The sequence below is a fragment of the Choloepus didactylus genome, chromosome X (assembly GCF_015220235.1).
Source record: "Choloepus didactylus isolate mChoDid1 chromosome X, mChoDid1.pri, whole genome shotgun sequence".
Classification (NCBI taxonomy): Eukaryota; Metazoa; Chordata; class Mammalia; order Pilosa; family Megalonychidae; genus Choloepus; species Choloepus didactylus.
This window is the reverse complement of record NC_051334.1, coordinates 40,309,670-40,337,611: the sequence shown is the minus strand read 5'-3', so window position 1 is coordinate 40,337,611 and position 27,942 is coordinate 40,309,670. Positions and strand designations below refer to the sequence as shown.

Here is a 27,942-nt window from a genome sequence, read left to right as displayed (position 1 = left end):
TACGCTTGGGGCGGCTCCTGGGCGGGACCAGGCGCGTCGCCGCTGTTAATTGGCGCTTCGCGGGGCCTCGCGCCTGCGCACTGCTATTCTCTCGCCCCACCCCGTTCCGTAACTTCCCGGATCGCAGCGGGACATGGTGCTGTCCGAGCTGGTCGCGCGCCTCAACTGCGCCGAGTACAAGAACTGGGTGAAGGCGGGCCACTGTCTGCTGCTGCTGCGCGGCTGCCTGCAGGGCTTCGTCGACCGCGAGGTGCTCGCCTTCCACCGCGGCCTGCTCGCCACCGTCCCCAGCCTGGGCCCTCGCGCCACCTGTCGCGGCGGCTCGCGGTGCAGCCCGGGTCCCCGCCAGGTGAGCACCTGGCGCCGGGCCTTGACACCTCCCTATTCCCGCCCCGGAGCGCAGAGTTTCCGGTTCCCTCCGTGGGGCGGGGCCGACCGCGACGCCCGGGGCTCTGCTGCCCGAGACACCGCCCGTCTCTCTCCGGCCCTTGCTCCTCACGGCCGCCCCCTGTAGTTTCAGCCTCAGTGTCAGGTGTGTGCAGAGTGGAAACGGGAGATTTTGAAGCATCACACCCACCGAAACGGAGACATCCACTGGGGAAACTGCTGCCCAGGCCGCTGGCCCGTCGACGCCTGGGAGGTGGCCAAGGTATGCACCTGCAGCCCAGAGGGAAGGAGGAGGCTGCGGTGACCTGGTGCCCATGGGCGGGGGGCGGTGCGGGAGGGGGCACCTTTTGGGTCTGTATGGTAGCTGGGGCCTCATAAAAGGAGGGATGCGGAGAGAAAGATCGATTTGCCGATTTTACATCTAGAGTCAAGGCTGACAGGTTTTATTTGACCAGCAAGATTTTTTTTTTTAATGTGTTATTTCAAGCGTCTCGGGAGTTCAGGGTTGTTGTATTGGACCCGACCCAGCTTCACTGTTTCTTCTACCTGTCTACTACCTGAGGGCGTTTGCGTTTGTTACCCCTGCTTGGAAAGGTAGAGGAAAGATTTCAACAGATGATCGGGGTAGATGTAAAACCAGTGTCTTAGTTTGCTAATGCTGCAGAATGCAAAACACCAGAGATGGATAGGCTTTTATAAAACGGGGGTTTATTTGGCTATACAGTTACAGTCTTAAGGCCACAAAGCGTCCAAGGTAACACATCAGCAACCGGGCACCTTCACCTGAGGATGGCCAATGGCGTCCGGATCAGCAACCGGGCACCTTCACCTGAGGATGGCCAATAGCCTCCGGAAAACCTCTGTTAGCTAGGAAGGCAGCTGGCATCTGCTCCAAAGCTCCGGCCTCAAAACGGCTTTCTCCCAGGACGTTCCTCTCTAGCAAGCTTGCTCCTCTTCAAAACATCACTCCCAGCTGCACTCTCTTTCTTCCCCCCAAGTCAGCTCATTTATATAGCTCCACCGATCAAGGCCCACCCCGAATGGGTGGGACCACGCCTCCATGGGAACATCTCATCAAAATTATCTCCCACAGCTGGGTGGGGCACACTCCAAGCAAATCTAACCAGCACCAAAACGTCTGCCCCACACAAGACCACAAAGATAATGGCATTTGGGGGACACAATACATTCAAACTGGCACATTCCACCCCCTGGAACCCAAAATGACATTATCTTTCCAAATACAAAACACATTCATTTCATCACAATATCACAGAAACTTAAATCATTTCAGTAACAAAAGTTAAGTACAAAATCCCATCAAAATCAATTTAGGCTTGGTCAGTCCTAAGGCATAATTCCCCTCTAGCTGTGGATCTGTGAACCTAGAACAAGTTATGTGCTTCCAATATACAAAGGAGAGACATTCATAGGATGAACATTTCCATTGCCATAACGAGAAACAGTAAGGAAAACAGGGTTAACAGGAGCAAAACAGTTCCTAAAACCCGCAGGACAAACTCCATTAGATTTCAAAGTCTGAGAGTCACTAACAGAACGATGTTGCATCCTTGGGGCTTGAGAGAGCGGGAGTCTAACCCTTCCTAAGGGCCTTTCTGGCAGCCCTTTCCTCTCCAAACGCTTAGGTGAGTGCTCCAACATGTCCACACATTGGGGAGACCACCTTCTCGGCCCCACCCTCCTCAAACATCGGGGCAGCTCCCGGATTCCCTTCCATCTCCGGGGCACACGCTCAACCCCTTCAGAACAGTGTGGTGGTAGCCAGGCTCTCCCCAATTCCCTGGAAATGTGCTCCAACCTCTTTGGGACCTGAGGTGGCAAAACTCTTCCAGAGCATCGAGGCGGAAAGCCCGCCCTCGACCTCCAGGGCAAACTCACCCTTTCCATGCGTGTGGGCTGCTCCGCTCTCCCAGCCCGAGACCTCCTGACTCCAGACCTCATCCTCCATGGCTCTGTCTTTGAAGAGATTTTTACTTTAATTTTTTCCTTGTCTGTCTCCTCCAATCCAGACCGGCAATGGCTCTGTCTATAAAGATCTCGCAAAAATTCTGTTGGCTTCGCATGAAGCATGCAGGGGTCAAAGCCATTAGACAATAGGACTTTCCACAAATCCTTTCTGCTTAACTCCTTTTTCAATCTTGGCTTGTACTGAAATGGCGGCTGGGTTCCATGTTTGGTTATGTCCTCACGTTGGGCTGTAGCTTCTGGGATTCCACCCCCTGGAAGCTCGTAATTTTCTAAGCCATCAGCTTCTGGTTTCTTTGAACCCAAGAGTTCAGTTCTAAGTTTATCTCTCTCCACTCGCATTTTACTATAAGCTGCAAGGAGAAGCCAGGGTATATCCTCCACAGATAGTCTGGAGATCTCCTCAGCTAAGTATTCCAGGTTGTCACTTTTAAATTCTTCCTTCCATCTGACACCAGGACTCAATTTTGCCAAATTTTGTGCCACTTTAAAACAAGGATCACCTTTCTTCCAGTTTGCAACAACACATTCATCATTTCTGCTGAAGTCCTCATCAGAAGTATCTTTAGAGTCCGTATTTCCATAAACAGTCTCTTTAAAGCAGTTTTGGCCTTTTCTATCAAGCTCCTCACAACTCTTCCAGAAACTCCCCATTATCCATTTAAAAAGCCGTTCCAACATGTTTGGTATTTGCAAACTCAGCAGCAAAAGCACCCCACTTCTCTGGTACCAAAATCTGTCTTAGTTTGCTAATGCTGCAGAATGCAAAACACCAGAGATGGATAGGCTTTTATAAAACGGGGGTTTATTTGGCTATACAGTTACAGTCTTAAGGCCACAAAGCGTCCAAGGTAACACATCAGCAACCGGGCACCTTCACCTGAGGATGGCCAATGGCATCCAGATCAGCAACCGGGCACCTTCACCTGAGGATGGCCAATAGCCTCCGGAAAACCTCTGTTAGCTAGGAAGGCAGCTGGCATCTGCTCCAAAGCTCCGGCCTCAAAACGGCTTTCTCCCAGGACGTTCCTCTCTAGCAAGCTTGCTCCTCTTCAAAACATCACTCCCAGCTGCACTCTCTTTCTTCCCCCCAAGTCAGCTCATTTATATAGCTCCACCGATCAAGGCCCACCCCGAATGGGTGGGACCACGCCTCCATGGGAACATCTCATCAAAATTATCTCCCACAGCTGGGTGGGGCACACTCCAAGCAAATCTAACCAGCACCAAAACGTCTGCCCCACACAAGACCACAAAGATAATGGCATTTGGGGGACACAATACATTCAAACTGGCACATTCCACCCCCTGGAACCCAAAATGACATTATCTTTCCAAATACAAAACACATTCATTTCATCACAATATCACAGAAACTTAAATCATTTCAGTAACAAAAGTTAAGTACAAAATCCCATCAAAATCAATTTAGGCTTGGTCAGTCCTAAGGCATAATTCCCCTCTAGCTGTGGATCTGTGAACCTAGAACAAGTTATGTGCTTCCAATATACAAAGGAGAGACATTCATAGGATGAACATTTCCATTGCCATAACGAGAAACAGTAAGGAAAACAGGGTTAACAGGAGCAAAACAGTTCCTAAAACCCGCAGGACAAACTCCATTAGATTTCAAAGTCTGAGAGTCACTAACAGAACGATGTTGCATCCTTGGGGCTTGAGAGAGCGGGAGTCTAACCCTTCCTAAGGGCCTTTCTGGCAGCCCTTTCCTCTCCAAACGCTTAGGTGAGTGCTCCAACATGTCCACACATTGGGGAGACCACCTTCTCGGCCCCACCCTCCTCAAACATCGGGGCAGCTCCCGGATTCCCTTCCATCTCCGGGGCACACGCTCAACCCCTTCAGAACAGTGTGGTGGTAGCCAGGCTCTCCCCAATTCCCTGGAAATGTGCTCCAACCTCTTTGGGACCTGAGGTGGCAAAACTCTTCCAGAGCATCGAGGCGGAAAGCCCGCCCTCGACCTCCAGGGCAAACTCACCCTTTCCATGCGTGTGGGCTGCTCCGCTCTCCCAGCCCGAGACCTCCTGACTCCAGACCTCATCCTCCATGGCTCTGTCTTTGAAGAGATTTTTACTTTAATTTTTTCCTTGTCTGTCTCCTCCAATCCAGACCGGCAATGGCTCTGTCTATAAAGATCTCGCAAAAATTCTGTTGGCTTCGCATGAAGCATGCAGGGGTCAAAGCCATTAGACAATAGGACTTTCCACAAATCCTTTCTGCTTAACTCCTTTTTCAATCTTGGCTTGTACTGAAATGGCGGCTGGGTTCCATGTTTGGTTATGTCCTCACGTTGGGCTGTAGCTTCTGGGATTCCACCCCCTGGAAGCTCGTAATTTTCTAAGCCATCAGCTTCTGGTTTCTTTGAACCCAAGAGTTCAGTTCTAAGTTTATCTCTCCACTCGCATTTTACTATAAGCTGCAAGGAGAAGCCAGGGTATATCCTCCACAGATAGTCTGGAGATCTCCTCAGCTAAGTATTCCAGGTTGTCACTTTTAAATTCTTCCTTCCATCTGACACCAGGACTCAATTTTGCCAAATTTTGTGCCACTTTAAAACAAGGATCACCTTTCTTCCAGTTTGCAACAACACATTCATCATTTCTGCTCAAGTCCTCATCAGAAGTATCTTTAGAGTCCATATTTCCATAAACAGTCTCTTTAAAGCAGTTTTGGCCTTTTCTATCAAGCTCCTCACAACTCTTCCAGAAACTCCCCATTATCCATTTAAAAAGCCGTTCCAACATGTTTGGTATTTGCAAACTCAGCAGCAAAAGCACCCCACTTCTCTGGTACCAAAATCTGTCTTAGTTTGCTAATGCTGCAGAATGCAAAACACCAGAGATGGATAGGCTTTTATAAAACGGGGGTTTATTTGGCTATACAGTTACAGTCTTAAGGCCACAAAGCGTCCAAGGTAACACATCAGCAACCGGGCACCTTCACCTGAGGATGGCCAATAGCCTCCGGAAAACCTCTGTTAGCTAGGAAGGCAGCTGGCATCTGCTCCAAAGCTCCGGCCTCAAAACGGCTTTCTCCCAGGACGTTCCTCTCTAGCAAGCTTGCTCCTCTTCAAAACATCACTCCCAGCTGCACTCTCTTTCTTCCCCCCAAGTCAGCTCATTTATATAGCTCCACCGATCAAGGCCCACCCCGAATGGGTGGGACCACACCTCCATGGGAACATCTCATCAAAATTATCTCCCACAGCTGGGTGGGGCACACTCCAAGCAAATCTAACCAGCACCAAAACGTCTGCCCCACACAAGACCACAAAGATAATGGCATTTGGGGGACACAATACATTCAAACTGGCACATTCCACCCCCTGGAACCCAAAATGACATTATCTTTCCAAATACAAAACACATTCATTTCATCACAATATCACAGAAACTTAAATCATTTCAGTAACAAAAGTTAAGTACAAAATCCCATCAAAATCAATTTAGGCTTGGTCAGTCCTAAGGCATAATTCCCCTCTAGCTGTGGATCTGTGAACCTAGAACAAGTTATGTGCTTCCAATATACAAAGGAGAGACATTCATAGGATGAACATTTCCATTGCCATAACGAGAAACAGTAAGGAAAACAGGGTTAACAGGAGCAAAACAGTTCCTAAAACCCGCAGGACAAACTCCATTAGATTTCAAAGTCTGAGAGTCACTAACAGAACGATGTTGCATCCTTGGGGCTTGAGAGAGCGGGAGTCTAACCCTTCCTAAGGGCCTTTCTGGCAGCCCTTTCCTCTCCAAACGCTTAGGTGAGTGCTCCAACATGTCCACACATTGGGGAGACCACCTTCTCGGCCCCACCCTCCTCAAACATCGGGGCAGCTCCCGGATTCCCTTCCATCTCCGGGGCACACGCTCAACCCCTTCAGAACAGTGTGGTGGTAGCCAGGCTCTCCCCAATTCCCTGGAAATGTGCTCCAACCTCTTTGGGACCTGAGGTGGCAAAACTCTTCCAGAGCATCGAGGCGGAAAGCCCGCCCTCGACCTCCAGGGCAAACTCACCCTTTCCATGCGTGTGGGCTGCTCCGCTCTCCCAGCCCGAGACCTCCTGACTCCAGACCTCATCCTCCATGGCTCTGTCTTTGAAGAGATTTTTACTTTAATTTTTTCCTTGTCTGTCTCCTCCAATCCAGACCGGCAATGGCTCTGTCTATAAAGATCTCGCAAAAATTCTGTTGGCTTCGCATGAAGCATGCAGGGGTCAAAGCCATTAGACAATAGGACTTTCCACAAATCCTTTCTGCTTAACTCCTTTTTCAATCTTGGCTTGTACTGAAATGGCGGCTGGGTTCCATGTTTGGTTATGTCCTCACGTTGGGCTGTAGCTTCTGGGATTCCACCCCCTGGAAGCTCGTAATTTTCTAAGCCATCAGCTTCTGGTTTCTTTGAACCCAAGAGTTCAGTTCTAAGTTTATCTCTCTCCACTCGCATTTTACTATAAGCTGCAAGGAGAAGCCAGGGTATATCCTCCACAGATAGTCTGGAGATCTCCTCAGCTAAGTATTCCAGGTTGTCACTTTTAAATTCTTCCTTCCATCTGACACCAGGACTCAATTTTGCCAAATTTTGTGCCACTTTAAAACAAGGATCACCTTTCTTCCAGTTTGCAACAACACATTCATCATTTCTGCTCAAGTCCTCATCAGAAGTATCTTTAGAGTCCATATTTCCATAAACAGTCTCTTTAAAGCAGTTTTGGCCTTTTCTATCAAGCTCCTCACAACTCTTCCAGAAACTCCCCATTATCCATTTAAAAAGCCGTTCCAACATGTTTGGTATTTGCAAACTCAGCAGCAAAAGCACCCCACTTCTCTGGTACCAAAATCTGTCTTAGTTTGCTAATGCTGCAGAATGCAAAACACCAGAGATGGATAGGCTTTTATAAAACGGGGGTTTATTTGGCTATACAGTTACAGTCTTAAGGCCACAAAGCGTCCAAGGTAACACATCAGCAACCGGGCACCTTCACCTGAGGATGGCCAATGGCGTCCGGATCAGCAACCGGGCACCTTCACCTGAGGATGGCCAATAGCCTCCGGAAAACCTCTGTTAGCTAGGAAGGCAGCTGGCATCTGCTCCAAAGCTCCGGCCTCAAAACGGCTTTCTCCCAGGACGTTCCTCTCTAGCAAGCTTGCTCCTCTTCAAAACATCACTCCCAGCTGCACTCTCTTTCTTCCCCCCAAGTCAGCTCATTTATATAGCTCCACCGATCAAGGCCCACCCCGAATGGGTGGGACCACGCCTCCATGGGAACATCTCATCAAAATTATCTCCCACAGCTGGGTGGGGCACACTCCAAGCAAATCTAACCAGCACCAAAACGTCTGCCCCACACAAGACCACAAAGATAATGGCATTTGGGGGACACAATACATTCAAACTGGCACATTCCACCCCCTGGAACCCAAAATGACATTATCTTTCCAAATACAAAACACATTCATTTCATCACAATATCACAGAAACTTAAATCATTTCAGTAACAAAAGTTAAGTACAAAATCCCATCAAAATCAATTTAGGCTTGGTCAGTCCTAAGGCATAATTCCCCTCTAGCTGTGGATCTGTGAACCTAGAACAAGTTATGTGCTTCCAATATACAAAGGAGAGACATTCATAGGATGAACATTTCCATTGCCATAACGAGAAACAGTAAGGAAAACAGGGTTAACAGGAGCAAAACAGTTCCTAAAACCCGCAGGACAAACTCCATTAGATTTCAAAGTCTGAGAGTCACTAACAGAACGATGTTGCATCCTTGGGGCTTGAGAGAGCGGGAGTCTAACCCTTCCTAAGGGCCTTTCTGGCAGCCCTTTCCTCTCCAAACGCTTAGGTGAGTGCTCCAACATGTCCACACATTGGGGAGACCACCTTCTCGGCCCCACCCTCCTCAAACATCGGGGCAGCTCCCGGATTCCCTTCCATCTCCGGGGCACACGCTCAACCCCTTCAGAACAGTGTGGTGGTAGCCAGGCTCTCCCCAATTCCCTGGAAATGTGCTCCAACCTCTTTGGGACCTGAGGTGGCAAAACTCTTCCAGAGCATCGAGGCGGAAAGCCCGCCCTCGACCTCCAGGGCAAACTCACCCTTTCCATGCGTGTGGGCTGCTCCGCTCTCCCAGCCCGAGACCTCCTGACTCCAGACCTCATCCTCCATGGCTCTGTCTTTGAAGAGATTTTTACTTTAATTTTTTCCTTGTCTGTCTCCTCCAATCCAGACCGGCAATGGCTCTGTCTATAAAGATCTCGCAAAAATTCTGTTGGCTTCGCATGAAGCATGCAGGGGTCAAAGCCATTAGACAATAGGACTTTCCACAAATCCTTTCTGCTTAACTCCTTTTTCAATCTTGGCTTGTACTGAAATGGCGGCTGGGTTCCATGTTTGGTTATGTCCTCACGTTGGGCTGTAGCTTCTGGGATTCCACCCCCTGGAAGCTCGTAATTTTCTAAGCCATCAGCTTCTGGTTTCTTTGAACCCAAGAGTTCAGTTCTAAGTTTATCTCTCTCCACTCGCATTTTACTATAAGCTGCAAGGAGAAGCCAGGGTATATCCTCCACAGATAGTCTGGAGATCTCCTCAGCTAAGTATTCCAGGTTGTCACTTTTAAATTCTTCCTTCCATCTGACACCAGGACTCAATTTTGCCAAATTTTGTGCCACTTTAAAACAAGGATCACCTTTCTTCCAGTTTGCAACAACACATTCATCATTTCTGCTCAAGTCCTCATCAGAAGTATCTTTAGAGTCCATATTTCCATAAACAGTCTCTTTAAAGCAGTTTTGGCCTTTTCTATCAAGCTCCTCACAACTCTTCCAGAAACTCCCCATTATCCATTTAAAAAGCCGTTCCAACATGTTTGGTATTTGCAAACTCAGCAGCAAAAGCACCCCACTTCTCTGGTACCAAAATCTGTCTTAGTTTGCTAATGCTGCAGAATGCAAAACACCAGAGATGGATAGGCTTTTATAAAACGGGGGTTTATTTGGCTATACAGTTACAGTCTTAAGGCCACAAAGCGTCCAAGGTAACACATCAGCAACCGGGCACCTTCACCTGAGGATGGCCAATGGCGTCCGGATCAGCAACCGGGCACCTTCACCTGAGGATGGCCAATAGCCTCCGGAAAACCTCTGTTAGCTAGGAAGGCAGCTGGCATCTGCTCCAAAGCTCCGGCCTCAAAACGGCTTTCTCCCAGGACGTTCCTCTCTAGCAAGCTTGCTCCTCTTCAAAACATCACTCCCAGCTGCACTCTCTTTCTTCCCCCCAAGTCAGCTCATTTATATAGCTCCACCGATCAAGGCCCACCCCGAATGGGTGGGACCACGCCTCCATGGGAACATCTCATCAAAATTATCTCCCACAGCTGGGTGGGGCACACTCCAAGCAAATCTAACCAGCACCAAAACGTCTGCCCCACACAAGACCACAAAGATAATGGCATTTGGGGGACACAATACATTCAAACTGGCACAACCAGCATCATGAGCACAGCCAAAGAAGGAAGGCATCTCTGAGGGGAGGCTTACTGAATAGCTCAATTTGCTGGCATTATAGGGTACCATGAGGACATGAGGATGGCAGAGTGAGACAGGGACACTTAGGGCTAAACTAGAAAGGATCTTAAGTGCCCAGTCAAGGAATAAAATTTCAGGGAGGTGGGGAAGGAGTAGGCATCCAGCTAGAAAGAGATGGTTAGGCCTGTGTTCAAATCTTGGCAATGTGACTTACTAGTGGGGCCTGTTGGGAATACTTCATGACTCTGATGATTGGTAGAAGCCCAGTGAGGGGATGGAGAGGGGCAGTCAAAAGTGACTGCCTACGACAAGTTAACACTTGGAGTCAGTCTGCACGTTAGCAGCAGACACAGGGTCTGTGCCTGGGAAGGAACAGTGTCTTGGAAGCAGGCAGTCAGAGGCCGGACTCAGCTGCTGTGATGCAACATTGGGCCAGGTTCTGTTTCCTAGCCTCAAAACTGAGGGAGCTGGACTGTATCAGTGGTCCCAGACTTTTGGATACCGTGGACCAGTAAACCGTCTCTCTCTCTCACACACACACACGCACACACACACACAGTTTTCTTTTCATTGCCACCATAGAGTTGCCAACTTCTACTTTTACATAGCAAAGAGAAAAAACTCAAACAGAACCCTACCCTTTGCTGTAACCATCCCTTTTCCCTGACCTGTTTGGCCTCCATTGCTGCTTTCACCCCCTGGGAATCCTCTTGAAGCCTCAGCCACCTGTTTATGCCTCCCTTTCCCCTCTTCTCATTGCTGTCACCTGCAGATTGTCTAGTCTTCCCCTGTGTTTATACTCCCTTCTCAACCTCATCCTTTCACTTCTTGGGCCCCTTACTCCAGCATTCTCTGATTCACTCCACCTCGGTCAACCCCTGCAGATATCCATGTCAGATGGAAATCTCCATTTCTAACATCCTGCTCTCCTTTGGCACACTCCTCAAATACCCCCACCCCCTACCTCCACACTACTTCCACCTCTTTGAAGCATTTGTTGCTTTCTTGAGAGCTAGCAGCCTCTGCCCTCCAGGCTTCAATTTTCTCTTTAGCTGGCAAGATCCCATGGTCCATTGATTATAATTGGTCTCTTGCAATTATCTCAGCCTCTTCTCTCCTTTCTCTGAACTTGCCTGGCCCAACTCCAGCCCTGATGACACCATCATCTGCTTCTGCTCAAGGGAAGACTCTCACTGGTTTCACTTTCAGTTCTTGATCATGAGCCCAGCAGTCCGGCATGTCTCTCTGGCAGGCTCCTGTTCCTGAAGACCCAGTATCTGTACCTTTCCCTTGCCGCCTTCTCACTCCCGTTCCCCAAACCTTGCAACCAGCTGGTGCCCTAACTCATGCTTCATGAAGTTGATGTATGCCTTCTCATCTTGTCACCAGGCCTCCCAACCTACCTGCATATGTATCATCTTCCTCCTACTGATACAAACGGGGAAGGGGGTCTCTCCTCTGGTCACCCATCCTTCCCCTTGTATGTCAGAGCCTATCCCCTCCCACCTGCCCAAGGACTTTGAGTCTTCAGTTATCTACTCTTCTTCCCTCCCACCTTATTCCCATCACTATACACATAGCTTTACTCTGGCCTGGGTTTATTTAATTTAAAAAAAAAAAAAAAGGAAAGGATTAAGCAGAGTTACCATCAGACCCAGCCATTCCACTCCTAAGTATATACCCAAGAAAAATGAAAAATATGCCCACACAAAAACTTATTCACAAATGTTCATAGCAGCATGATTTATAAAAGCCAAAAAGTGGGAACAACCCAAATGTACATCAAATGGTGAATGGATAAACAAAGTATGGTCTATCTGTACAATGGAGTGTTATTCAGCCACTCCACTGTGCTAGGGGAAAGAAGCCAGGTACAAAAGTCCACCTATTGCATGATTCCATTTATATGAAATGTCCAGGTTAGGCCAATCCATAGAGACAGAAACTAGATTAGTGGTTGCTGGGGCAGGCAGGAATGGGAAGCGACTGCTTAATGGGGATGGGGCTTCCTTTGGGGATGATGAAAATGTTCTAAACTTAACTGGGGTGATAGTTGTACACATCTCAGAATATACTAAAAGCCAGTGAAGTGTACACTCGAAATGGGTGCATTGCATGGCATGTGAATTATTTCTCAATAAAGCTGTTTTAAGGGGGAGGGAAAAAAAAAAGAAAACACTTGAATAAATACTTCGAAAATGGAAGGAAGAAAAAAAGAAAGGAAAAACCTACCTTGATCCATCCCTCCAGCTATCTCCCCATTTCTTTGTCGGTTTCCCATACACATACCCAGCAAAGCTTCTCAAAAAGGGGGTTTTCTGCTCTACTCTCTCTGCCTCAGCTTCTGTTTACTCTTCCGCCCTGACTTCTGTCCTTGCCCCTCCACTGCCCCTGCTCTTGTCAGGGGCCCACATGACCTTCGTTCTTTCCTCCTTGTTCTTCCTTAGCCTCTTTCCAGACACCCCTTCCTGTGCCTGACCTCTGAATGCCTCCCACAGGACTCCAGGCTGGGCCTCTTCTGTTGCCCTCTTCCCTGAAGATACATTGCCCTGACCCATGGACTGAAATGCTTCCTTTATGCCAGTGGCCCCCACATTTGTAACCTTAGCTCAGACCTCTCTTCTGAGCCTCAGATGGCACATAGCCAACTGCCAACTTGACACCACCACTCGATTATCTCTTGGGCATTCTGGATTTATTTCCAAAGCAGGATGGGTAATCTGTGCCCCCCCCCCCCAAACCTACCTCCATCTCCCCAACCCCCAACTAACTAGAATCATTCTTGTTTCATCTCTTTACCTCTCATGACCTCCTTGTTTATACCTGTGAAACATTTTGGGAATCCTCCCTACTTCCCTCCATCTCTACTTCACAACTCTCACCCTCTCCTGCCTGGACTAAGGCTGTAGCCTCCCAGGTGGCCTCCTGCTGCTGCCCTGGTCCCCTCCAGTCAGTTCTCCACACAGCAGGATGTGTGTGATCATCAGATGGGGGTTAGATCGTTTTATTCCCTTGCCTGAAATCAGGGTGACTTACTGGTGTCCTTAGAATAAACTCCAGAGGCCAATAAAGCCCAGCCTGATCTGGCCCCTGTTTATTTCTCCAACCTTGTCTGCTATTCAGGAGGCAGTAGAGTGTAGGACAAGGCAATAACCTAGGTTTCTAACCAGTGTGCATTCAACATATGAAATACAGTGTGATGAAACACAATTTTAAGAAAATGCTTTCATAGACGAGGCAACAGAGGCTTCCTGTTGGCTTCTTTTTCTGAAGAGAAGGTATAATTCCTAGAATAATACCTTAACATGGTGGGTGCAGCAGGTTTATATCAGTGAGGAAATGCCAAACTGGACAAATAATGGAAAAGAAAAACTATGACTGGTCTTGAGGCAGCTAAGGCCCCTCTAACCTTAAAACAGCTGAATTAAGTGGTTTCTTTTCTTCAGTTTCATTGTATTATTTTGCCTGTCCTAAGCATAGCTAACTTCTTTGTTAACATCTGTAGCATCCAGAATAGACTTCTTTTAGTCGGCTGGCATTTCAATGGCTAAGACCTAGAAAGAAGTTGATGGTACCGGCTGTAGCACCTTTTGACAGGGGTCAGTCAGTGTATACAAAAGTCTTAATTATGTGAGGCTCAAGTGTGTGGTTTCTCCCCATTAGGGACAGAGTCCTGACTCCTTGGGGTGTGTCAGCATTTAACACAAGCCCTTTCTGAACACTGTTAGGAACAGCCCTGTAGGAGGCATTGCCTACTGAAATGGGTTTGTTTCCAAGGGAACAGTTCTCTTTGTTTGGAGTTCTCATTGCGAGCAATTTTTCACGTCATATTTTCTAGTCCCTTGGTAGGAATGGACTCTTGAGATTCCTAGATCGGTAGAGTTGTTGCATCCAAACGCAAATTTGGAGATATTTCTGTAAGGAACTATGCCTAGCCTGGCTATAGCACCCCTTCTGGGGTTCATGCCATAAAATTCTACTAAAGGCAAGAGCATGCTCAAACGGGGTTCCATCCATAAATGCCCCTGTAGCTCCTACTCACCTTGTACCATCACTGTGACAAGTGCCAGCATTTCTTGGCCTGTTCATTAGCACACGCCAGGCACCATGCAAGTGCCTTCCCTGCAATAGCTCATTTAATTCTCACAGCATCCTTTGAGGTACATGGGGACGGTTATTTCCTGTTTACTGAGGAGGAATCTGAGGACAAGTGACTTGCCAAAGGTCACACAGCCAGCAAGTGGCAGAGCTGAGATTTGAGCCCAGCTCTGTCAGATTCTACACCCTTCCTTTTTTTTTTAACTTTTTATTTTGAAATAGTTTCAAACCTTCAGAACAGTTGCAAAAACAATACAAAAGCCAAACAGAGAATTCCACCCCCACCCCCTTCTCAGATACCCAGATCCACCAATTTTAACATTTTACCACATTCGCCGTATCATTCTCTGTCTGTCCTTCAGTCTGTCAGTTTATTTATCTACTGTTCTACTGATCTGTTTTCTGAACATTTGACAGTAGGTTGTATACATTATCAAACCTTTACTCTTAACTCTATACTACATGACACAAGTTTCTCAAGTCATTTAAAAAATGTCCACTTTGGAATAACTTATTTGTAAATCTTTAATAACTCAGCTACTGGAACTTCATTAAAGAAAGAAAACAAGTGCTTTCTACCTGTGTTTCCTGTTTATATGCCATTAAGACAGAATAGAAAACCAGTTATGTGGGAGGCCTCTGGTCAGGTTTGTCTAGTAGCAGAGGGACAGAAAGAACAACCCTTCAGTTATTTGCCCTTGACGAGGATTTCCTGTGACACCGTTTCTCCTCTCATGTTTTGTACTCACAAGACTCAAACTGGAAGCCTCAGTGAATAAGAGAATCTTAGTCATCACTTGGGAACTAAGCAAATCATACTTGCCTGGCCAGCTCCTAGAGTTGGAGGAGACTTGGGGTGCCCTTTTGCCTCCCTGTACTACAGGCCTTCATGCCCCGAGGACTGACAGATAAAAGAGGACCCGAGGAATGTGATGCTGTTGCCCTTTTAAGTCTCATCAACTCCTGCGATCACTTCCTGGTTGATCGAAAGAAAGTCACCGAGGTAAGAGCTGCCAGATTTCCCACCACGTCAGGAGAGACGGTTGGGTAGACCAGCAGTGAAACAATCCCCACCATGCGGAGCCAGCCAGGCAAAAATAGCACACAGTATCTCCCCCAAACAGTGGTGTGCAAAGAAAGTTCAACTTTGGTTCAAGCAGGCTAGTGGGACTCCTATTGTGTGCATTTTCTGTGGTATCCATGAACCTCAGCAGGAATGCAGTCAAGAGACCAACCTTTTAGTTTTCCCTACTTGCAGTTCCCTGACAAGTTGTTATTGTGCTGTTCACCACTAAAATATGTGAACCTGAAATTTCACTTCCCTGTTTTGTCACAAATAGAAGCAAAGTGATTTTCCATATCAAAAAAAAAAAAAAAAAGTATGGAGCCAAACATCATTCTGTCACTTGTCCGCCAGCATTTGAATCCTGCCCTTTGAAATCTCACTGGCCAAACAGTTTCAAGACCAAGTTACATAGAACTGAGGAAAACAGAAACACTAATGGATAAACAGTGTCAGAATAAATCACTGTGTTTGTCAAATGTTCCTCTGGGAGATGTAGATGTTCTCTGTCACACCAGGGAAACAACTCTTGCACATTTGTTACTCTGAGGGTCATTGCAAAGAGTATCTAACCTACCTTGATTACTTAAAATATACAGAGAGATGTAGGTATTTTTACCAGCATGCCGGCTACTGAAAGGCCCAAGAATCCTTTATGATATTAGCAGAAACAAAGACCTATCACAGGAGCTGATCCTTTTGATATCTTTTAATCAAAATGTGGATGTCTTTATGTGAATTGTATATTAATGTATGACTAGACACGCCATTTGTCTTCAAATATAAAAAAATGTAGGTTGCTTTTCTTTTCATCATGGATCCCACATCAAAAAACCCCCTTAGAGAGGCTAAGCCTACTTATAGTTGTGCCTAAGAGTTGCACCCAGAGAACCTCTTTTGCTACTCAGATGTGGCCTCTCTCTCTAAGCCAACTCTGCAGATAAACTCACTGCCCTCTCCCCTAAGTGGGACATGACTCCCAGGGGTTTAAGTCTCCTTGGCAATGTGGGACATGACTCCTGGGGATGAGCCTGGACCTGGCATCATAGCATTAAGAAAGCCTTCTGGACCAAACTGGGGGAGAGAAATGAAACAAAATAAAGTTTCAGTGGCTGAGAGATTTCAAATGGAGTCAAGAGGTCATTCTGAAGGTTATTCTTATGCATTATATAGATATTCCTTTTTAGTTTTTAGTGTATTGGAGTAGCTGGAAGGAAATAACTGAAACTGTTGAACTGCAACCCAGTAGCCTTGATTCTTGAAGATGATTATATAACTGTATAGCTTACATGGTGTGACCATGTGATTGTGAAAACCTGGTGGCTCCCACTCCCTTTATCCTGTGTATGGACAGATAAAGTAGAAAAATGGGGATGAAAACTAAATGAATAATGGGGGGTATGGGGGAATGGGATGTTTTGGGTGTTCTTTTTTACTTATATTTTCTGTTTTCTTTTTTTTTTGGAGTAATGAAAATGTTAAAAAATAGGTTTTGGTGATGAATGCACAGCTATATGATGGTACTGTGAACAGTTGTACACTGTGGATGATTGTATGGTATGTGCATATATCTCAAACTGAATTTAAAAAAACTAACAAAAACTAAAAAAAAAAAAAAAAAAAAAATCCTTGGCCCAATTTCCCAGAGAGCCCACAAAATTTAAAAGATTTTTGCATTATCTGCTTCAGCCTGTGGGAAAACCCAGAATAAATACTCTTTGCTCTTTGGCAGGTTGATTTAGGTTAAGGAATTTGGGCATATGTCTAAGTGATATCCAGCTAGTCACAGGATTTCAAGGGCTAAGGATACTTGTAGGTTGGTTTGTATTTCTTACCCCAATTAATTCAAACATTTGGGGGTTGAACATCCCCTCAGGCTTTCACAGCACCTACAGGCAGGCATGTGATCATCTCAGGAACTTCTGGATTGCTTGGAAGTCTGCTCCAGAGGCTTAGGAAGGGGGGGAAATGCCGTATCTCTTTTCCCCATTTGCCATATTTTTACTCCTGAAGACCTGTGGCCAAAATCTGGTTTAGAGGCATGTTTTGTTTGTCCTGCCCAATATTTTTTTATTTTAAAATTTTGATTAAGTTGTCATAAAGATCTGAATTTCCAGGTGCTCTTTAACTATCAGGAGATATGACATCACTGGACTCATATTGCTTCCATGGCAACAAGGCATCCACTCTCCAGTTTGTCATAATCGCGTCATTCCTTGTTGTCTCTCTGCTCTTAGAGATAGCCAGCTTCATTCAGGTTACCCACCATACCCTTGAAGACCTTTTGGTTTGTGACCCAAGGAAGATTTCACTTCTTGGTATGTGCCCTCTGGACTAAATATGGATCTGACCTGGGGGCTGAAGTAACCTCCACCATGTTACACACCAGATTAAGTACATGATCCTGAGAAAGTTCTGGCCATTCTCTAGGGACCCCACTTGTGGATTTTGTAATTAACAGAACCTTGCTGAAATGTTTCTTTGGAACTGCAAATTCTCCCTTTATAGCATTGTTTGTTTGAAGCCTTTTATCTTTTTTGTCCTTCACTAGGTGATTAAGTGTCGTAATGAGATCATGCACTCCTCAGAGATGAAAGTGTCTTCTGGGTGGCTTCAAGATTTTCAGATGAAGATCCAACATTTTGTGAATGAGTTCAGGAATATCCCAGAGATTGTGGCAGTATACTCCAGAATACAACAGGTAAAAATCACCTTTAACAGTTCTGGGCATACTGAACAAAGGGGTGGGGTGAGAAAGTCACTCATGTAGAATTTGTAGTTTATTAGATTTATACTAAATTTTAGAGTGTAAGCAGGGGGAAAATATCCCTTGTTGACATGAAATCTAGAATTTTGCTGGGCTGACAAGCTTTTTTGTGGTTATAGGATGCTATTAAAATGTATCTAATTAATGATTATTAATTGTAAATCCTTTGATCTGACGGAAAACCTTTTCCATTAAATCAGTTCATATGTTTGTTTGATAATCTCACAGCTGTTGACATCTGACTGGGCTGTTCATCTCCCTGGGGAAGATCAGCAAGATGGGTGTGAAGGTGAAACAGGAATTTACCTGAGCGAGAGCCAAGTAAATGAAATAGAAATGAAATTACTGAAGGAAAAACTTCAAGAGATGTATCTTCAAGCAGAAGAACAAGAGATGTTGCCTGAAGAGGTAAGAAAAAAAAAAAAAATATATATATATATATATATATATATATATAACGTTATCCGTGTGAGTAAACAAAAAGCAAAGAAAGGTCCAGAAAGAAAAGCAGCTCATTTTTTTCCTCCTTAAACTTTTTACTTTGAAATAATTTCAAACTTACAGGACAGTTGCAAAAATAATACAAAAACAAACAGAAAACTCCATACCCCTGCCCTTCCCCCCTCCTGGATATCCAGACCCCCCAATTTTAGCATCTTGCCACATTTACCCTCCCTCCCTTCCTTTTTTCCTTCCTTTTTTCCTTCCTTCCTTCCTTCCTTCCTTCCTTCCTTCCTTCCTCTCTTTCTCTCTTTCCCTCTTTCCTGTTGTCTGGCTGTCTATCTAAATAGATAGATTGATAAATACATAGATAGATGAGAATATGGGCCATTTGTTTAGTCTTCCTTTTTCTAAATCCATGTGTTTCATCTTGCTTTATTTTTAAATGTCATTAGAACCAGACCTGGTTTTCTTCTATCTCTTTCAGAAACAAAGAGCAAAAGTAGACAACCCTGAGATCAGGCTTACTGCCCCTGAGTTGTCAGGAGTTCTCTCTTCTCTCTTGAGGGAGCTGCAGTTCTTTTCCTGTCTGTGTAATAAAGGGCACTGTATATTCAGTAATAACATAGAGGAGTTGATATGAGTTGAGAGCTGAAGGGGAACCTAGCAGCCATCTTACATGGCCCCTGCTTTACACACAAGACAGTGGTCCAAAGGAACACACTGATGGACACAAGACCACCTGGCTGGGCCATGAGGGCTGGCCCAGAGGTCTCCCTCTTCTGGGCCTGTGCCTTTCCACATGCTGGGCTGCAGATCTGGTGTCACCGAGGAGGTAGTGAGTGTAAATTTTGAGCCCTAATTGTCTGTTTTACAGAAAGTAAATAGAGGTTAATTGGCTTGTCCTCTAGGTCACAAAGTATCAAGATGGAGTTTATAAATTCTCATTTTTCATGCTTTCTGTTCAAGAGACCATGGCATTTGCCTTACTATTCCAGTTGATGAAAATGTAAGTTAGGGTCAATTGGTAAGTTGTCTCTAAGAAAAGAAGTTAGAGATTGGCTTTCCACAGCATGTGGATCTTGACTTGCTTTGAAAGTTCAGTACCATATATAGGTTATCTGTGTTCTTTAGGATTCGTCTCCAAAGTCCGAGGATTTGATAAGACCAAATTTCAGTGATTTTTTTTTTTTTCTGGAATGCCATCAATTGTAGGACACCCCATTATTTCAGTTACTTCTAAGAAAGACACTCTCAATGGTAAGATGCATTCTTATTTGAGTTTTTAAAAAGATGGAAAAAATGTTTATCTAGGAATCAAGAAATACAGCAATTATATTATGACCTCAGGGCTTTTTTTGTGAATGTTTAACAAGACCTGTTTCTGTTTTTAATGAAAACAGTAGGGGCAGGGTTGGAAGGCTAAGTTGGAAAAAAAAAAAATAGCTAAGGCTGGTAATTTAGTGTGACAGTTCCAACAAAGGCCCCATGGAGCACAGGAAGGCTATACCACTTGATCCCCCCAGCAGCACCAAGGAGAATATGTCCAAGAGAGCTCATCGTTTCCATTCTTTCTGTTAGTTTGACGAGTCTTTAACAGTATATAAAATCATAAAAAGGGGCTCGTGTTCAAATACACTTTGTATGTATAACTGTGATCGTAAAACGCTTTCCACCGTGGAGCCAAATGAGAGCAGCAGCTGCTCAGGCCCCTGGGGCACCCAGACATGCTTGTGTCTGCCGTGGGCCCATCTGGAGCAGAATCCAGCCCTCAGTGCTCTGTTGGGATCTGGATGTTTAAAAATTCAACTGAAGAACACTGAGTGCAGTAAATGGATTAAAAAAAAAAAAAAAACGTAAATAATCGGCACATTCTTCAAAATCATTCCTCATTTCTTAAACCCTGGTGAGGGAACCACCCTCACAGAGATCCATAGCGAGAAGGAACAGTGACTGCATGGTCTCAAGGCAGGAGGGAAAAAGAGAGAAAATGACGCTTCATCTGTTATAGTCCAGTAATCTTTATTGAGCACTTACTATGTGCTAGGCACAGTTCTAGAAGCTTGGTGTATGTCAGTGAACGAAACAGACAAAGATCCCCGAAGGGGAAGGTAGACAATAAACCAGAAACATAATAAGCAAATTGGGTGGTATGTTAGAAGAAAGAGAAATGCAATGTAGAGCAGAGTATGGGAGATCAGGAGTGGCAGAGTGTGGATGAGCATCAGGTAGGGTGGTTAGGATGGCCTCGTTGAGAAGGTGCAGGGCTTAGCAAGCCCCCCAGGGAGGTGAGGCTCAGCCGTGTACCTGTCTGGAGGAAGAGCATTTGCAGCCATGCCCAGGCCCCAGTTGGAGCATGCTACAAGTGTTTGAGGACCATCGAGTTGACCAATGTGGCTGGAGGGGACTGAGGGAAGGAAGAGTGGGCGACAAGGTCAGAGAAGTGAAGGGGGCAGAGATGGACCATCCTGGGCCCAGTGAGCCATTGGAAGGACACAGGCTCTCCCTCTGAGCTGGGAGGCATTGCAGAGCTCTGAGCAGAAGAAGGTCAAAAGGAGCCCACTGGCTGCTGGGTAGAGGATGCTATGTTGAGCTGGGGCGAGAGGAGGGTAGGGACAAAGACAGAAGTTGGGAGACCTGTTAGGAGGCTATTGCAAGTAATCTAGGGAAGAGAGGGTGGTAGTTCCGACCAGGGTAGAGGTGGTGAGAAGGTGGGCGGATGTGACACGTGAGAGAGAGGAGTCAAAGCCCACGACAAGAGTTTTGGTGCAAGTGTCTCGAAAGAATGGAGTTGCTAAGCATCTTCCACCTAGAACTTAGTTTGGAACATGGTAGTTCTCAGTGAATATTTGTTAAACGAATGAAGGAAGGAAGGAATGGATCAGACACAATGCTAAAAGCTTTCGGGAGATGATTCGAACCCTCACCAAATCCTCTGTGGTGTTGGTATCACTTGGAGAGCAGTAAAGTGGCTTGCCCATAGCCACTGCTAACTAAGTGACGAAGCTGGGCTTCAACACTCAAGTCTGTCTGATCGCATTCCAGAGTTTTTCTAGTACTTTCTGTTTTTCCCTCTCTACTTCCTTTCCTTCTCCTTTACATATAATTGTGCACAAGCCTTACCCATTCTTAATAATTTTTTTAAGAGAGCCTCCTTTTTACTCTCCTTCCCCTCCCCTTCCCTCCCATCTAAAATCATTTCCCCAGCCACAGGTACCTCTCAAGCACATTTCAAGAGCAAATGCATGTACTGCTTTTCACAAAAGGTCAACCCGAAATTCCAAGATATGTCCATCCTGAGACATGCCTACTGGCGCCAATTAGAAAGAAAGGAGAATAGTAAAGAGACACAGAGTAGATGGTGTAGGAGGAGCAGAGATTTCCGCATCAAACCTTGAGCAAAGGCAAAGAAACTGAGTGGGATATAAAGCAAAAGGGTTCTGAGGGCCTGCAGGAAAGGCCTGGAAGTGACAGCACAAGGGTCACAGCTCTCAAGACTTCAAATCAGAAGTGTTCCAAACCAGGGGAAGGGGAACCTGGCTCAGGGCCAGACGTCTGCCTTGGAGTGTGAGCATGAAGTGTATGGCAGCCAGTGGGGTCCCAGTAGCATCTTATGGGGGCTGTGGGGAGGCTCCTGCGGGCTGTCTAGAGCCCCAAACATAGTAAAAGAAGTTGACAAGGGCTGAGAGGCAGCACCTGTGGTTACTAAGGGAAGCTATGACTGTCACTGATGTGATCTTCTTTTGCAGATCTTTTATGATTTCCAGATTTATTATTTGAAGCCCAGGCAGCCTTCGGGAGCTCTAGGCTTACTTCCAACCATGTAAGAAAGAGCTCCACCTGAAAGGCGCAGCCCTAGTCTCCTTACTAACCCATCTGAAAACCTATCATCTTCAGCTCCTCCCTGCTCCCTATTCATTCTAACCCAGAGCCTTAGCCGGTCTTCCCCCCTTCCTTGGATCCCTGGCAGCCATCATGTTGCATCTGGCCCTTTCATTCCCTGACATCACAGTCACTCAAGTTCCACCCTCGACCTACTGGATCAGAATCCATTGCGTACACTCTCGAAAGTGGGAGAGCCCCCACTCTGCTAGGGGTAGAGTGCGCAGTCTCTCTTCTTCATTGGATTTAGATATTCCAGATTTAGCTCGTAGTTAGGGTTCCCCATTTTAGTAAAATTCACCCTACCCCAAAATATGATGACTTCTCCTCTTTGTAATGAACACAGTGACCAGTGCAGTTTCCCGGGAGAAGCCCGGTGACAGCACTACCACAGTACTGTCCTATGAGCACTTTTATTAGTTTAAATGTTAGAAAGTACATTGCTGGTGAGAGTTTAAATTGGCACAACCCGTACAGATGGCAGTTTTAGCAAAATCTTTTAAGATTAAAACAAATATCTATCAAAATTAAAAGTGCAGTCCACTTCTAAAAACAGATCCTACAAGTAGACTTGCCACTTGTGCAAAACGACACACATGCCAGGTTAGTTACTGCAGCATTGTTTGTCTTCACGGAAGGTTTGAAATAATATATTAAAGTAGGAAACATCCATCACTGAAATACTATTCAGCCATTAAAAAAATTATCTTCTGGTAAAGAACAGGTAAGAACGGTGTCCAGTATTTGTGTTTTTAAAAATATGTTCACTTTTGGAGCAATGAAAATGGTCTAAAATTGAGTGTGATGATGATTGCACAGCTAAGTGATGGTACTGTGAGATATTTGTTGTATACTTTGAATGGAATATATGACAAGTGAATATATCTCTAGAAAATCTGCAAAAAATTAAAAAAGTCAGTGATAGGACATCAAAAAAATTTCCACTGTAATGCAGAAAACAAAAAAAAATATGTACACACGTGCTCATATGTAAATGCATAGACTATCTCTGGAAGAAACATAAGAAACCATTCATTGTGTTGCCTCTGGGAAGGGGAGAGCTAGGTGACTGGGGACAGGGTTGAGAAGAGGGCTTACTTGTTACCTTGAACCCTCGTGTTCATTTTGAATTGAGTATCATATGCATTTATTACCTATTAATATATATATTTATATATAATTAATAAATTTATACATGTTTAAAAATAAATAAAACATAGCCCTTTCATATTTATGCAGGAAGTTTTAAGGCAAAAAATTATATACTCTATGAATTTGAGGAGACAAGCAAATACCCGCCCCCACCCCCATGTGGTCCTGGCACCAGCTTTCCCGGGTTGTGTTTTGTTTGAGTTGAGGATGCTTTGTTTTGTTTTTGTTTTTCAAACCTTCACCTGTCTGGATGGATGACTGTAGCCAGAATTTCTGTCTCTTTTGGTGGACATATGAGCAGGAGCCAATCTTGGAGCTAGTAACTTTTTCTTTCAAATTACACGTGTGCCAAAAAATTATTAAAGCTGTACGTTGCGTGGTTTCCTTCTTGCAGATCTCAGATAAACTGAAAACGATGAAGGCATTTCTGAGAGACAATGAGGATCTTAGAAAGCGCCTCATGGAAGATATGCGGAGGCTAGACAGCCTCCATCTCCAGCATCAAAAAGAGGATTCAGAGGAACCTGGGGAACAAGACGCCTAAAGAGTAGGCCTCAGGTGAGTTTTTAGGCATATGATTTTAAATAAGGACAGAACTGTCGCATCTCTCTAATATCTGTTCTGTTATGTAAGGCCATACTGATCGCACAACTTAGTCTCAGCTGAGATTTCCTATGCCCTTGTTATTTCTCTATACCCTTGAATCTGAAAGAAAAGACACTAAGCCTTGTGCTATTTCTAATTAATGGTTCTCACATCTGTGAACTAATTCACCGTAACCAGCTTCCTGTCAACTTTGCTGAGCCAAATACTCCTGAAGTCACTGGTCTAGTCGTAAGTGAATCAACTTTGTAACAGAAAGCATTTCAGCCCTAAAGTCTAATTTACCAAGAATGCCTGTGTCTTAGCTGTGGCTTTAATAGCATCTGGTTAATTTCCACAAGGAAAACTTTTTGTAAAAAATCAGTGTCTTTATTACTTCATTTTTTCCCCCTCAAATAAAGAAAATTAAAACATTTTCTTTCATTTTAGGTCACCCTTTGACAAAAACCAGGTATGTTCTGTGAAAGGCAGCATCATTTCCATCTCAGACACCCTCTTCTGCACAAAAGGAAAGATTTACGAGAGTCCTGTACATGAACAAAAAAAAGAATTTCTGTTGTCTTTTCCTGGACTTTGGCTCCTTGGGAGTATTTTTTATATATATTCATAAGCTTGGAATTGGGTAATCTATACCAATAAAAAATTTTAGATACTCGTTTACCAAAACTTGCTACCATCCAGGGATTTTTTTTTTTTTCCCTATGTAAAAGGTGAGATTCTTTTCTGGTCCTAGTGCTGCTTGACATAGTAAAGACCGTAGTGCTGAGGCAGCACAGTGGGGCATGTGCTGAGGAGGTCCCACAGAGTGCTCTGTCCACGGGCAGACAAGTCCTGGAAGTCTCATTCATGAGTGATGCCCAAGGATGGGCCGTAGGCAAGGAAAAAATTGCCTAGAAGGCCATTTTCTAGCCATTTCCAATGAGTACAGCACTGTGGCAACTAATTTCTAGCAGCCTGAGGCAGAAGGGCCAGGAGGCGGGTCAGTGGGGTGTTGACCAAAGCCCGGGAGGGCCCCAGCCAGCCTTGGAAATAGGAAAGCCAGGGGGACACTCCTCAGTCGGTGGCTTGTTTATGGTTCTCTTATGAAAAGTAAATTGCCATGGCAATCGCAGCTGTTTTTATTCAGTTATACTCCCAGTGCCAAGCACAAGGCCTGGCCCTGTGTGCTCAGTGAATATTTGTTGAATGAAGGGTTGTCTGCCAACGTAAGAGTATTCACAGACATAAATGTGAGTTATGTATAACTGTTAACGAAGCCTGGTCCTTTGCTGTGAAATTTAAGAATGAAATGTCAACATTCTTATGGCAATTTGGAGACATCATTTCTTTCAACTGAAATCTCATAAATTCATTCATGCTTACTCTAGTCTTTCTCTCCAAAAAGTCATCCACTTTTGACTTTGTCATTTGTTTCCTGAACTGCACAAACACTATCCTGTTACATGCAGTGGTCTGGAGAACCACCGCACCCTCATCCTTTCCAAGTCCAGCAGTTCGTAACCCAACCTTCAGGGCCAGAACTGCCATGTTCCCTCTGCGTGCTCCTTTGTATATTCAGCTGCCCATCAAGGATGAAATCTGCTGTAGAGAATGGACAAAGGGCAGGGTATGTTTGGTGTATCTTTACATTAAAATGCATTTAACATAATTCTGTAAAACCTGGATGAAGGCAAATGTGTTGATAAATTCCTTCTTTAATCTTTGCAGTTACTATTTGGTCTTTAGTCGTATATTGTCTTTCTCCCTTCATTTCATGACTTCAGTAGTAAAGTTAAGAATTTTCATTTTACCTTGTAACTCTCCCAGACTAAGAAACTTAATGAAATCTTTCTTGCTTTCTAGATATGAGATACAAGACTTGGGATCAAATTAAATCTCGAGTTACTAACCAATTTAAGACCTAATTTCTAACTTTAGGAACTTAGGGTTATCAACACTTTCATTGTACACCTCTTGCATCTAGTTGTAATATTTAACTATTCAGTAAACATTGATCAAGTGTCAACCATGTGCCAGACACAGAAGTAGATGCAAATGTGAGTATTTGTAAGACATGGATGATGGTATATGAGCCATCCTCTTCCTAGATTTATTTAGTATCTGCTCTGATAAAGTATTTTTCAGAAAACTTTAAACTAGCACCACTGAATTTAGTTACATTGAAATAAGCAACTCAGAAAGGAAGAAACGCCCAGAGAAGGCTTTTTAAAGCAAATGGGGCATGTACAGAGACATAAACCTGTGGGCACATGCATGCTCACACGGGAGCATCCCCAGCAGCCATCGATAGAGGGCAGTTCAGTAAATCACAGCACCTCCCTACTGCAGAATATTATGCAACTGTTAAAAAGAATGAGGATAAAAAATAAAATTAAGTAACAAAAAAAGGAGGCCCTGCTGCAGCACCATTAACATGGAACGAGCTCTTAAGACATACTAGGTAGAAAAACAAAATGCCTAACCGTGCATAAAATGCTGTGATACCATTTGTATTTTTAAATAACAGTGGTCTCCAACATTACAAGATTTTCCCAAGCCTTTTTGCTGTGTGACTTCTGGGCAAGGAAGTAGAAGGGGAGGAGGATTAGCGAGTAGCAATTTGGCTTTTCTATTTTGTACACTCCCATATGACATTTTTACTGCAAACGTGAACTTGTGTATGTTGACTTTTTTTTTAATTAAAAGTTTAAATTTCAAAAGAAATTCAAGCTGCAAGACTTCTTTGTCACATTTCCTGGAATATGTACCAGCCTCCATTCTTGTGGAGGTCAGTTCCACCTCCTGGGGCACATAGGAATCTTCAGAGTCATGAAGAAGCAGCCCAGTAGTGGATTCCTTTCCACAGTGGGCTGTCTTTGTTTCATTTCAGCGTGCCTTGTCTTCATCCAGCAGTGTGATTTGCTCTGGGCCTCTCCCGGGACACAATACGTGGCTCATAGTTTTGAAAGAATTAGAGGAGAAAAAATGGTTTTAGCATTGTAGTTGCAGAGATGAGGCGGCTCCTTGGAATTTAGCCTGTTCTTTACCAGAGAGCCCTGAGGGCTTAAGGAGGAAGACATTACATATTAACCTCAGTAGAAAACACTGAATTCTGGGAAAGAACTAGAGTGTGCCAGTGACAAAATCTTCTGGAAAAATAGCTCTGCCGATACAGAAAGTGTTGGCGTCATAAAGTAGTGGGAGAGATTGGTAGACAGTTCAAGTTAGTTAAATTGCCAAGGTCAGAAGGGATTACACTTGAGAGTTTGGGGAGATCATGAAATGATTGTTAACCTAATGATTTAAAAGGTTGATTTTTATTAAAGTGTCAATCACATATATGACTTTAACCACTAGTAGCCTAGGCAACAAAGGGTTAGTTGGGTGGACATACTACAAATTAGATCTGGTAATGGTAAGTGGAGCACTGCATTAGAGTGCAGGTGTTGCAATCTTTTTGGATATTTTCTCTAATCATTTTGCCCTCTAAATTATAATTGTAGAGTGATAGGAAATTATCAGCATAAATTTCCTCCTCTTCTCTTACCAGGTAAATTAGAAACCTACCTGCTGCAAAATGTCTTCAATAGACAGTGGCCTTTTACTGAAATATAATACTTGAATTACAAAGTACATTTTATAAGACAAACCTAAAAATGTATTAATTGCTATTCACGTTAATAGTGAAGTGAAAAGATGTCTTTTTAATGTTTTAATAAAAAATCTTGAAGTAAGGTTATGATTCATTTCAGAACTTTAAGAACTAGTTTTTATTATTGCATTGTAGACTGAATTATCTAAAATATTCAGAGCCACCACTATCTTCCAGAGACTTCTTTTCCTGCTTCTGAAACCCATGCCTTATGATGTATGCACATTAGTTATGACCACAAAACTATAAACTGAGCATTTTGCGACATCCATTTGGGAAGGTAGACAATGACCTTACATGCTTTGTTACTTTCTGCTGAGTTTGGAGGCATGGGAATTCAGCCACCAAGACGGCCCTCAGTAACACCTGCCTCATGGAATTCTCATCCTT

The 27,942-nt window shown here is 44.5% G+C and overlaps 1 protein-coding gene across 2 annotated transcripts; it reads left to right on the top strand.

The window, feature by feature from the left end:
* The first annotated feature begins 98 nt into the window (after positions 1-98).
* CXHXorf38 (chromosome X CXorf38 homolog) lies at positions 99-26,624 on the top strand. 2 transcript variants are annotated; one of them, XM_037822327.1, is made up of 7 exons: positions 99-349; positions 515-649; positions 14,897-15,016; positions 17,628-17,777; positions 18,072-18,251; positions 23,713-23,876; positions 24,351-26,624. In XM_037822327.1, exons 1-6 carry the CDS (start codon positions 134-136, stop codon positions 23,860-23,862), a joined length of 951 nt encoding a protein of 316 aa, XP_037678255.1. In that variant the 5' UTR covers positions 99-133; the 3' UTR covers positions 23,863-23,876; positions 24,351-26,624. The 2 variants fall into 2 exon arrangements, with proteins under 2 accessions (XP_037678255.1, XP_037678257.1); XM_037822329.1 differs by lacking the exon at positions 14,897-15,016.
* Positions 26,625-27,942: the final 1,318 nt, after the last annotated feature.